Here is a 12,937-nt window from a genome sequence, read left to right on the forward strand (position 1 = left end):
TGCTGAGGAAAGTACGGACACATTGACTCAGCTAGTGCAGCTGCAGCAGGAGTTGCTGTTTTAAACTTGGAAGTACTGGAAGTTTATCATTGTGTTCATTTATGCAAATTACAGAAGTTATAATTGAAAGAAGGTCAGTAGTGTTTGTCAGTGTGTTGCAGCTAAGGTCGTTGGAATGTAAGTGCTTTGTAAATGAATGCTTTCTGACTGCAAGCAATCAAAGACGGTCCAGAAACTGCAGTTCAACGAATGGCTGACTTATTTCAAGAGGTACAGTTTTTTTTTTTTTAACACTAGTATCTTGTAGAAATTAGGACAAAGACTGCAACTTTTATGGGCTTTTACTGTTGTGATGTACTAGCTCTAGGTTCTGTGCAGCTGCCTGTAGCCTTTCTGCTGAAGGATCTTGTGGTTTTCATTTGCTAACATGCGTGGAAATGAGAACAAATGGCACGACGGTTAAGATTGCATTTTGCTACCCAAAGAAGCAACACAGATCCATTATCGGAAACCTCAGAAGATGTTTTGGATAGTAGCAATTGTATGTACTTCAAAAATTTGCAGAGTTCTGCACCTAATGTTACACAAATGAAACTGACTCCTAGACAAGTTGCTTATGCACCTGTAACGCAACAAGTAATTAATCAAGAGGAAAACGCAACTATTTCTTCATTGCAAATAAAAAAGAGCACCTCACTGCACATTTCCCTACAGTCTAGAAAGCATAGTGGATGTTTTCGGTCTGGTGATGCTGTAGCTACTGGTGAAGACACTTCATTCATTGGTATTGGTAACGAAGGAAATTGTGGCGCTAGAATTGTGGTTGATCATCGATCTAATGATAGCCTTCTGAGCGATACTGCTCTGTGCAATGGCAGTCTTAGCAGTATTGCAGCCAGCGACAGTGGATCGTTCAGCAGTGCTGGCAGTGACTACGGATCATGTGCAAGTACCACAAGTGATGGAGGTTCATATAGTAACAGTGTCATCAGTGACAGTGGTAGTGGCGCTCTTTCGGCAAGTGATGGTACTTTCTGTAGTAGTGTTGAACATGATGATTCTTCATATAGAAGCACTGCAAACAAATGTAATCCCTATAGGAACAACTCACCTCAGGAAACTCTGTGTAGAAATAATACTACTTTTGACCAAGATGCTTTGTCAGTGAGGAAGAAAACTAAAATTCCACTGCGACGTTGTTCATCACTGGTTATTTTCCCTAGGAGTCCTTCCAGTACTCCTCCAGCTTCTCCAGTAAGCTCAGGTCAACTACCACATAGAGGCGCCTATCAAACATCCCATAAACTAATTATTTCTCCTAGTGAGCTGGCACAAAAAGAAGATCAAACCATTTCCAAGGGATTCCTTTCAACAGCAGTCAATGGACTTCGGCTGTCTAAAACAGTTTGCTCTTCTGGTGAAGTCAGAGACATTCGACCACTTTACTTGAATACATCATTACAGGACAAAAGTAAAATTTTGAGTAGTTCTGAGCAGGCAACTTGTGAAGAAGTATCTGACGGCTTCTCATGTATTTCAGTTCATCTCACTCGAAGAGCATTTGCATCAAGCAGTGAAACGGTTAATGGCTGTTGCAGTCAAGAGTTAAATCTGAACGCCTGTGCAAAATACCCTCATTTAAAACTGGCACGTAGCACATCTGCATGTTTACCCTCAAAAGTAGATTCAGAATATCAGATTAACATAAATGAACTGGAAAGACCGACTGCACAGTTGAGCAAAACCCACCATGTTTTGCAAAGAAGTGTTTCGTTGGAAGGATCAGGTCAAAAAGTTTCTTGCTGTTTATCCAGCCTTAAATACAAGTGTCACAGTGCAAGGACGTCTCAGTTGCACATACAGTTCAAACCTGGGAATGAAGGAAAAACAACTGGTGTTAAGAAAAGATATGGAACCTCTAAAAGGGAAATGTGTAGCACTTCTTTGTGGAGGCCCCATAAGGTGAGTGTTCTGGTTTATAGAAAAATTTGACAGTATTTTACAGCTGAAATTTAACTGGAAAATAATAAAATTTACAATCAAGACTTAAATGCAGTGATTTCAGAATTTCCTAATGGTGTCAAACTGTCACCATTAGGAAGTTAGTTTTTATATTATCTGTAACATTTGTTTTTTAGATTTGTTTCTTAGAATATGGTACATACAGTAGCATAGGTGAATAGGTCTTACAGTGAAATACCTGTATTTAATATATTATAAACAATTTCCTGTTTAAATGAATGCAAAGGGATTTTCTTGTCTAGTTATCTAGACATGGGAATTATTTAAACTTCAGATGAAATTTTGTAGTTTTAAATACATAACTTCTCAGTAAATGAATAGTAATTGCTAAAATTGTTTGCATATAAAATGGGTAAAAATTAGTGGATTACTGTACAGTCTTTTACGTTTATTTCATATAGGCTTTATTTTACAGAACAGTTTGCTGTATGTAGAATTAAAGATAAGTAATATTTGAGCAGAGAAGCTGTAAATACCATTTGTTTCTGTATACACCCTGAACCACAGGAATTTTCAGAGTTTCCTCTCCTTTTTTTTTTTTTGTTTTTTTTTTTTTTTGTTCTTCCAACCACTGCTTCAGCCTGAGCAGTACACTGTAACTTAATACCTCTCCCAACAACATTGCTGTTCAAATTATAGTACTTGGGTCTAGAAGGCTTATATTAAATATATTTTTTTGGTAATGAAACTCAGGTCCAACTAAACTGCAGAAGTATGTTTGCTCTTATTAACTCTTAAGGCAGTATATATTGTTAGTAAGGCATAAGCCACACGAAATGTGGATTTTAAGACTTGTTTAAATAACATTGTGAAGACTTGAATGATCTGAATATTACATATTAGTTTTAATTGTGAATGCTGTTAAAAGTGCAACAATTAATGTTTACCACAATTGTTTTAAGATCTCATTCTCTATGAATTGACACTACTACCATTTAACTAACATGCTTGTTTAAGCAAAAGGCTTTATGCCAAAGAGCTATAGTTATGACAGTCCCTTTCTAAGCTAGTAATATAATTCCCTTGGAGGTATTAGCCTGTAATTTTCAGTCTGTTGTTGTCCTTCGAGTAGTGCCTGGTGATTCTACACTTTTTGACTACTTTGGAGTTTTGTGTTGCTTTTTGGTTAAAAAGAGTTTGAAGAAAAATGCACTTTCCTTCTTGTAAAACTGTAATCTATGTTTAAGCTTCGTTATAAAGCTCACAGTGGATCACAGGTAATCACTATGCATATTGCTTGGTGATTCCTCATCCCAAAATCTAACTTTAAAGTTGATGGTAAATTCCACAATAAGCACAAACAGATTATGACATATTTTAAGTAGTCTGGACCTAGTTGTTTTTAAAAAGAACATTGTAAAAAGGAAAACATGTTGAGTCATGCACTTCAAGTACATTTCTCGTCAACTTGCACTGCTAGCCTCTGTGTTTAATGGCAGTTGATATGTAAGATATTTTATATTTTAATACTGAGTGGATTTATTAAATTCAATTTAGATAGAATCCAACTTCAGGATTAGATTGTTAGCAAACATTTCCAGAAAACCTCGCAGGACACTGGACTGACAATAGTTTGTTTCAGTTCCCAGGAGTGGTGTTTACAGTGGATTGACATAAAATCTAAGGAGACCTAACTTTTTAAAGCACTTGATAGTATATTTCTGTGGTAGTTGAGCATTTTTACTGTGTTAATGTGGCAGCATGTTTTAAGCTTCCTGAATTCTTAAGATTTCATCTTCTGACTAGAAGATGAGAGAGACAAGTTTAAAAATAAAAACTAGAAAAAAGGAGTCTGAATGCCAAATTGCTGTAGTTATCTTGTACTTTTCATGTATTTGCAAATACTTAGATTTGTGCCATGTCTACATACAAATTAAAAAGATCTCTGACATCAGAAAACTGGACACTAAAGGTTTTATAGCAGTATACTTGTTTCAGATTCCTGTAGGCAACAACAGGCACGGGAGCCTTTCAGTCCTGAAATGGCCCTTTCAGTCTTAACGTAAAATCAGTTTTTATAGAATATCCTATAAAACATGTTACCAAAAAATTTAAAAGCTTCCCCCACCAAACCAAGCAAAACCCATAGTTGACTTTACAGCAGTTCAGCAATTCACTGGAATAAAATAAATACTATTGTATTTGCTTTTACAGTCTTTATCACAAATATAATAGATTCTATGGTAATCGTTTAATTATATAGTCCAGTTAATTATCATGGTGTATTGTGACTCATTTAAAAATAAACAACTCCCAAAATATTTCTCTTGACTCCAGTTAGTCTGGCCTAGTATATTGATATGCTGAGTCTGGGTTCAAATTTAACAAGTTGATACTGGAGTAGCATTTAGTAATGTCAGCTATCTGTACAGAGCAGTCATGAAATCAAATCAGTGCTTTGCTCGGAGACTCCAGAGTCTGAAGCAGCAAAAGGTCTATGCATTCTTTTCTTACGTGCCTAGCTACTAGCCTTCAGCCACCTCGTATCAGATTTCCTGCTTTCTATAATCAACAGCTTGTTAAAGGCTGAGTTTAAAAAAAAACCAAACAAAAAAACCAAAACAAAAAACCCCAACCAAAAACCAACACCATTTCTGTGACAACTGGCCTTGGATTATTTTTAATTAGGTTGAAAAATGTGGAATGGTGATGGCCCACATACCACTGCTGATCTTTACTGGAAACATATTGAATAAGATAGTGGAATTTCATTTATGCGAAGCAGGAGGAAGAGGTAGTCCATGGTTGCAGCGTTGAAGGTTGTCCTTGACTTTGTATTTATGTTTTTAATGTTTTTTCAGTGCATCTATCTCTTGCTTAGGGCAGAAATAAATCTGCAGCTAAAGCACTTTGACATCACAGGTGTGAACTGGGAGGGTAGGAGTAAGGGAACAGTTTGCGTGTCATCTTCTGTATGTAAACTTTAAGTGGTACAGAGGAAGGCAGAAGCAGTGACTACAGTTCCACTTCTTGTAGACCATAAACAAACTTAAAAAAAAAAAAAAAAGCAGCTATGTTAATCTCTTCCACAAGTATTATAATATGCTGACATCCCTGTTGACATTAGACATTCCTTCCCCATCAGTATCGCTGCTGATTAGATAATGTGACTATCATAAATATACTTGCAAATCTGTTTCAGCAACTGTATACCTTTAAAATAATTTCTTATACAATTAAGGGAATTGTGTTATTGTCCTTTTGTTTGCAAGTAATTTTACTCAAGTTTTGTCTCTAGTGAATGAAATACACGTTTTGAAGCAAAAAACTTCAGAGGTGGTGTAAAATAACCAAAACATTTTTCTACTGTCAGGTTCATGTGAAGAAAATCTTTAATTGGAACTCTTGAGTTTTTTTTTTCACCAGGTTCTGGAACTCCACCTTTTGTATTTGTAAAAGGAGATGCTATTTGAATCTTTCAGTACTAAATTTAAATTTTGGACAAACAGTAATTGGAGGGGACTGTGTGTGAGGATGTCTCCCTTCACTACCTTACTTCCCAGCTGATCTGAACACGCTAAGGGGACCGGAACCTGTGCCTGGAAGATCTTGATTCCCTTGATAAATGCTGCACCACAACTTAGCACTGAATAGTCTGAGGTTGTCTTCTCTCTTGCATGCTCTTTAAATATAGAGCTTCTGTCGTAGCGAAACTCCTTCACAGAAGATAATGGTCCAACCAGGGAGAAGTGCTGAGAGAAGGGGAAGACAATTGTGGCTTATCTCCAGCCATCTCCATCTTTGCATATTGAGCAAAGGGGCTGCACGGGTATCAGCGTCCCAAATCTGTGCAAGGAAGGGAGGTGGAAAAGGGGCAGGTGAAGCAAAAGATTATAGAGGCAGTACAAGACAAAGCACAAATTGACATCTATTTATGCTATTGTGCTACGATAACCTCATCACCTAATAATTTGCATATTGTTCAGTATTGCGTATCTTGAAGGATCATGTTACAGGACTGTCTATGGCACATTGCTATGTCATGGTATATCAGTTCAGTCAAGAATTAGGGTTGAAAGGAAGGTGATGTGTTTCTGAGGAATCATGGTGACAACTACATTAGACTTAAATCACGTAGTACTATTTATGTTGTCTCTCAGACAAATTTTAGAAGTTGAAGTATACATCAAAGCATTAAAGGGAAGACAGTGGAAACTGTTAATCACAATAATTAACAATTTATAATTAGTTGTAGGTGATCTACTTTCATCCTTTATGTAACAATGACCGGTAGTGCTTTGATAATTTGTACTGATTTCTTCTATTTTCCATCTTGCTTAAATGCAGAGTTTTCTTACAGCTGCTTCTCCACTTTTCTTCATGCCTTTAGCTTTTGATTAGCAATCTTCTCCAGGGGAAAAAAAGATTACACACAAAGGATATGATAAACCTTACAGTGAAGACTAGCTGTGAACAGTTGCTACATGGAAGCATTAGCAAAGGAAGCAATCAATATTATTTGGTATCAGCTCCATCCCTAAAATTTTTCTTTGTCAGTTTTAGCAAGTTGTATTTGACAACAGTGAACCATATGTAACTTTCAGAATATGATCATGCTGTAAGGAACAGTGTCTGGGCTGTAGGAGAATACTTGAATAACCCTGTATATCAAAGCTCTAGCACTGTGGTCACCAGCAAACACTACACGTACATATTAAGGAGGAGTTTTATTTGATTGTGCTCTGCACAAATTATGATTAACCTCATTCTGTTTATAGTCTGCAGCTGAACTGAGTTTGGGTAGGTTTCTCATGCCAACAAAAGGGGAAACTAAAACTGCAAAACCATGCAGAGCAGAGCTCCTGAAACAGCTTATATAAATATTTAATTATCCACCCTTCAGGTTGATTCATGTCCTTTTAATCTACCATGAGAGAGTGGGATGCATTAATGATGTGGCTTCTTTAATATAGCCACAAGCTATAGTTATTCTGTCTCTTAAGGCTCAGTATACATTTAAGAATGTGTTAAAGTAAAACTTGTTCCCAAGACAAGATAGAGACATTCTTCCCTTTACTCCTGACTAGCCAACTAACTTGCAGGCTTTCAGATATGAGACCATGATCATTGCTATAAATTTTTTTTTTTTTGAATGGTACATCCTTTTTGCTTTCTGTGAGAAATTAGATCGACACTTTGGGTTAAACAAAAACACTTCTTGGAAAGTGTTATGGTGATGTAGAAGTCATAGTCTTTGTAAGCATTATAGCGTAAGACAGAAGCCCTGAACAAAACTAATAGTACCTGCAGGTATTCTCCCAAGAGTTGTCAGGAAGCTCAGCTATAAAATTGTTGAAATACTAACTGTAATTAATACTCTTTTAAGCTATTAGATTCCCTTACTGAAGGAAGATGGTAAGTAGTATGCTGATATTTTAAAATGACCAGATGGGGAACTACAGGCCACTGCAACAGGCCAGTCTGGAAGAAAGAGTACATGGAATAGAATTAGTAGACATATGACATGTTTTGTGTTTACAAGGAGGGAGACTGAGCACTGCTTTCATAAAAGGAAGTTTTGTCTTACAAATCAGACTAAGCAATGACATGCTAAGATGGGTGAGCTGGTTAATGCAGGACACTGAGCTTTAAAAAATATTTGACAAGAACCCTTAGCAGAAGTTCTGAAAAATACTCTCAAGACATAAGTGCAGAAAAAAGCTTCCTCATTGATGACAACTAATTAAAGTAAATAAAAGTGAGAATTAAATTGTCACCTCTGAAGTTGCAGAAAATCTCATAGTAGTGAGTGACTAGACAGTAGAATGGACAATTTAAAAATCAGTGTTGATAAATGCCAAGTACTGCACACAGAGGAAAAACAGCTAATGATGCATGCGTGGTAATGGTCTCCCATACTGGTCAGGAAATAGTTTATGTCATGGTGAGTGACTCGCTGAAAATGTCAGCTCAAATCTTGTTGACAGTTGAAAGGCAAATAGAAGGTTAGGATTTATTAGGAAAGGAATAAACTAACAAAATTAAAAACACAGTTATGGAGTTGTACAAGTCCACATATGTGCATGGCATGCATATTTCTGGTCATCCTTTTTCAGGAAGCATGTATAACAGAACTAGGAAAATACCAAGAAGGGTCACAAGATTGGGTAAATTTTATATGAGGAGACATTAAGTAGACCAAGGGCTTTTCAGCTTTGGGGGGGAAAAAAAAAGTGGTATAAAGGAAGTTTTATAAAACTATAGTTCAGGGGAGGTGAATTTAAACAGAGAATCCACTCTTATAAAACAAATATGTTCTCTTACGTGTTACTGAGCTTACTGTTGTAAGATGTTGTGCATACTAAAAGTAGAAATGGATTTTAAGAAGAGGTTAGATAAGTTGAAGAGGTCCATCAAAGGGTATTTACATTCTCAATATGTATTTTAACATCAGGATCAAAAAGTCCACGACCACTTACTCATTAGAAACTGGGGGATATATCAGAGGAAGTACTGTTCTTAACTGCTGCTTTTATTATTTCCTTAAGCATCTGCTCTTGGCCATTACTAGGGAGAGGATACAAGGCTACACAGGGCATTAATCTGACTACTAGGCTCTTTGGTGCCTGCTCAGCCCTTGCAGCCACCTAGGATCAAATGGTAGAAATGCTCTTTCAAGTCCTCCCCTCACCCTGGGCTGAGAGTGTTCTTCTGTGTTCCAACACGTGTTTTCTCATCTTCCAGAAGTGGATGAATTTCACAGATGGAGCAAGCAAGCAAAACTGACTGGCCTTTTCAGGCAAGTCATTTGCTTACGACTGACTTTCACCCTTGTCTGAAGGGACTGCCCTGCATTTCTGTTAAGTGTCTCTGTTTCAAGTGAACTTTCTTCCTCACTCCCTATGACCAACAGATCATGCTGATTTGGGAATGCAGCCAGCAAAATGTTTGTAGCTCATTTCAGTGTTAGTTTATGGATCTATAATCATCTCTGTTTTAAGAGAGTATATCACTTTTTTCCTGTTGTGGCAGTTTACAGTAAACTGAAAAGTCTACAGATAGGTGCAATTGTTGTTTGAGACCTTGGGCTGCTGTCAGCTGTATCAACTGTAACGTAAGCAAACAGAATTTAAGAAGGACATCAGCAAGTTCCTGGCTGAAATTACATACAAACTTGAATTGGAGTCATTGAAGTTAGGGCATATTAAAATGCAAATGGGATACTCTAGCTACTCAGTAAGAGGAATGCAGGAAGAAACATACAACTGGATTCTTTTAGACCTAGATGATTTCTCTGGCAATCTGTGGTTTTCCTAGTGTAAGGGAGAAGGCCTTGTGCAGTAATGTGAAAGCACAAGGGCTTTTCGAAGAAAAAGGTTTCCAGAATTTATTACAAACATTACTTATTTTTTAATAGAGTTTCTGCCTTAGCCAGTTGTTGTAGTAATAATTGTTTCTAGTAAGTTTGATTTGGGACAAATATTTAGCTTATAAAGAATAAATCCAAAGTGGTTAACATCTGGCAAATTATAGGCCAATAAAACCCATGTCTAATGTGGGAAGTGTAATGTAACTTTAGTAAGAGATGATGTTGAGCTTATCTGAAATAAACTGTAACACTGCTTTTGTTGTAAAAGTAATTGTGGGTGGATTATTTGTGTTGTAGTTGCCTTGTGTCGTAGAGGTTGAGGCATCCGAGGTCAGTTCATGCAGGCTGGTTTCGGACAGATAGGATTTATAACTTGAGCATAGCACAGCTTAAGACAAACCAGTAAGTTCTACTGTAGCCAGGTCATCTGTCTACATTTAGCACTGGCAGCAGTAGGTTTAGCCTTGGAGCTGGGAGAGGTCAATAGGTAGGGCTTGGGGCTCCCGTTCAGATCAGTGGTGGCTGAGGACTAATGCAGAGCGCAGAAGAGCTTGGAAAACTACAGCGTGGCTGGCAGTGGCCACTAGCTGTGCGCTGGTGCAAAGGCACAGGGAATTCCTGAGTTGTTAGTGTTGATGTTTAATTTACATCAATAGTAGCTGAGAACAGTAGACTTAAAAATGCTTTTGAAAACTGCTGGACTAACTTTGGGGTAGGCTGAGGCCATTCAGCTAGCATCCAGCCCTGCTGTAGGTCCGTGTTCACAGAAATTTCTTAGAAGGGGTCAGTTACTTGTACAGCCTGGGCCGACTGTTCAAGATTATATTTAGGGCTGGAAAAAGCAGCTTCCAGGCTCAGCCGCATTTGTGCATCTGTGTGGCACTGTACTGGACCTCATGAACTTCCCAGGAGTGAGACCATGATGCAGAGATGCTCCAACTGCCTAGCTGCCTTTTGGAGACAAATAGTTTGTCTCTTTTTCTTTCCTTTTTTTTTCTTTTTTTCTTTTTTTTTTTTTTTTTGTTTAAATTCTGTTTGTTCCCTCTTGCTCTGAATAACAGAAAGTTGACTGTCTGTTGAGTCCTTTGGCTGCATGTATTAATTAGCCAGTATGGTTAACATCTGTCATATCTGGTTTATCTGTTGCTCATTTCAGGGAGCAAATTACACGTGCAGTTTAACATTTGATAGGGTTTTACATTTTTTGAGTGTTTTAAGCTTTATAGTGTTAATTAGTGAAGGTAAAAGTGCACCTGGAATTGTTGCTACAAGAGTTTGTTTTTCAAACTTTATTTGAAGTCTTAAGATTTGGCACAAAAGCTTCCACAAATAGATGCAAAAGTTTTATGTTTTTATACTACTATGAAGTTATCTGACTTGATATCAGGAATGGCTTGTTGAAATAGTACCTAATTAAATATTTGGTACTGTTTTCTGAATTTTTTTTTTTTTTTTTTTTTTTGGTGTTAGCTGGTTTAACATAGGAGGCCAAATCTGGATTGGCTCTTGACTTTTCATAAAATGTGATATTCCTGCTTTTTATATGGTAGCTTATTTGGCACATCTGTCCATAAAACCAAAGGAACTCAAATTCCTGATGAATAAAATATATGCATTACTAACTTTTGACTTTTCTCTGTTTATGTTGTGCTTAAGTATGCTTCGGTTATATTAGGCAACTTCTTGTCTTCCTGTGACCTATGTGAAAATGAGTCCTTGTATGGGAAAAAAAAAAAGCTGTCTTAAATTGCTTTGTTAGTGAACTTTTAAGCACAAGTTCTTGAAGTAGCAGACATTGAGTGGAGTAATATATGAATGTTGTTATAAAATTACTGTAGACTAAATATGAACTTTTAAGGAAGCTATAAGATTCTGGTTCTGTATTAAAAATGTAAGCTATAAATGGAGAAACAGATGACACTTTTGCTCTGGTCTTTTTAGAGAAGCAGTTCTCTGAAAATATCTTTGGAAGTGAGGGAGAATTAGTGAAAATAACTTCAGTGTCATTTCTAAATGCTGTCAAACAGATGGTAAAACTGCTGAGGCATGTTATGCTGACACCTTGCTGTTGAAGCAGCCAGCAGGGCTGAAGGTCCTGCAGAAACATATGTTGTGTAATAACTACTGATCTAGCAGTATGTATTTTCTCTATTTTGAAAATGCTGATATGTTCTTGTATCTCAGTATCAGAGGTAGTTGATCATAGATGCCAACTAAAAAGAAATGCCTACATGTCATTAAAAAAAAAAAAAATCTCCTCACCATCTACCTCTCTCCCTTAAAAATATAGGAGACTGGGACTTTAATGAATTCCATGCAACATTTATTGCTTTGTAAGATAAAGAAAACATTACTTTTAGAATCCCTGAATTTGGTAAGACCTTAACATGACAATTGAATTTTGCTTTTTTTGAAACTGTTATTTTCCCATGATGAATAGCATACGTTGGCAGTATTTTATGGAAGAAAAAAAAGCTCATTTTTCTCGATTTGGAGTTCAAGAGAACGAAATAATATACTCAGCGCAGCATGAAAAGAAAAATACTTGAAGTTGCTAGTGTAGCTCAGGAAAGGTTTTTTTCATTCTCATCAAGCTTGTAACTAATGTTGATGTTTGGGTGTTTAAGCAAGAAGAATGTTGGTTTTATAAGGGATCTATTGAGCCCTTGTTTTCTTAAGCAGCGATAGTCCGGATCACTGTTTGTTTTTTCAATTTGAATTGATACTTTATATTCCCTCCAATAAAAGCTGTATGCTTTCTCATTTTACCATACAGCTGTAGATTTCTGTGCGAAGACTGACTTATGCACAACTAGCTGTCTGTTTAGTCAGAAAAAGACTGGGAATATACTTGGGTTCTAATTCATGCACTAACACCAACAAAAATTAGTCACAAAAGTTGGTAGAGAAAATACCTGTTATTTCAACACCCTGGTCTTATACAAGAGCTATTTCAAAAGGCATTGTTGTGAATCCAGCATATAAGAAAGGCATTAAATTCAGTTAACTGTCTTCAAACCTGATAAATTACGGGTAATGTTCTCAGTACTGCTCTGAAGTGTGTGACTCAGATAAGCATGTCTGTTTAAAATCTGCTTCTATCCAGTTTCTGATGGGAATTGCAGAAAAACATCCAAAATCTTAACTGTTAAAGCTTATTAAGTATATATTCATAAAATAGATGAAAATGAGTTTTGGACTGTATTACTTTCTTTCAGTGTTTTCCTCTTTGAGCACTCGCTTTGGCATTGCACTGGAGTTCTTTAAATGTATTGTATACAGCAGCTGTCTGTCCTCACGTGTTTTTAATAACTTTCTATAGACTAAACCAATGAATCAGTAAAATAAAAGGCCTCTTTGTTAGTGTACTATATCATTAATTGAGGTTTATGCACTTATGGTTTGGCAAGCAGAAAGTTTTGAGTTCTCTGGCTGTTAAGAAATTAGAAGTTGACAAGAACAACTGACCCACTTGTCTGTCTTGAAAAAACTGGGATGCCTGCTCTCATGAAACAGAGATCCAAACAGTTTCAACTCCATTGGCATTTAATTGTTAATGTGTGCGACGTCTGTTTCAAAGCTTCTTTGGCACTTCTTTGAAGGCAG

At 36.7% G+C, this 12,937-nt stretch overlaps 1 protein-coding gene across 6 annotated transcripts in view; it reads left to right on the plus strand.

Moving 5' to 3' along the window:
* Nucleotides 1-12,937, plus strand: part of NEDD4 (NEDD4 E3 ubiquitin protein ligase) — a 65,625-nt gene that overhangs the window by 22,688 nt on the left and 30,000 nt on the right. For 4 of the 6 annotated variants that reach the window (XM_050903040.1, XM_050903042.1, XM_050903041.1 and 1 more), the window contains exon 1: nt 448-1,946. The exons of 1 other annotated variant lie outside the window; for it this stretch is intronic. In XM_050903040.1, coding sequence (XP_050758997.1) covers nt 448-1,946 — 1,499 coding nt within the window. Of the gene's footprint in view, nt 1-447; nt 1,963-12,937 lie in introns of those variants that run through there. One more of the 6 variants, XM_050903039.1, reaches the window with a different exon arrangement.

This window comes from Gymnogyps californianus, chromosome 11 (assembly GCF_018139145.2).
Source record: "Gymnogyps californianus isolate 813 chromosome 11, ASM1813914v2, whole genome shotgun sequence".
NCBI classification, from domain to species: Eukaryota; Metazoa; Chordata; class Aves; order Accipitriformes; family Cathartidae; genus Gymnogyps; species Gymnogyps californianus.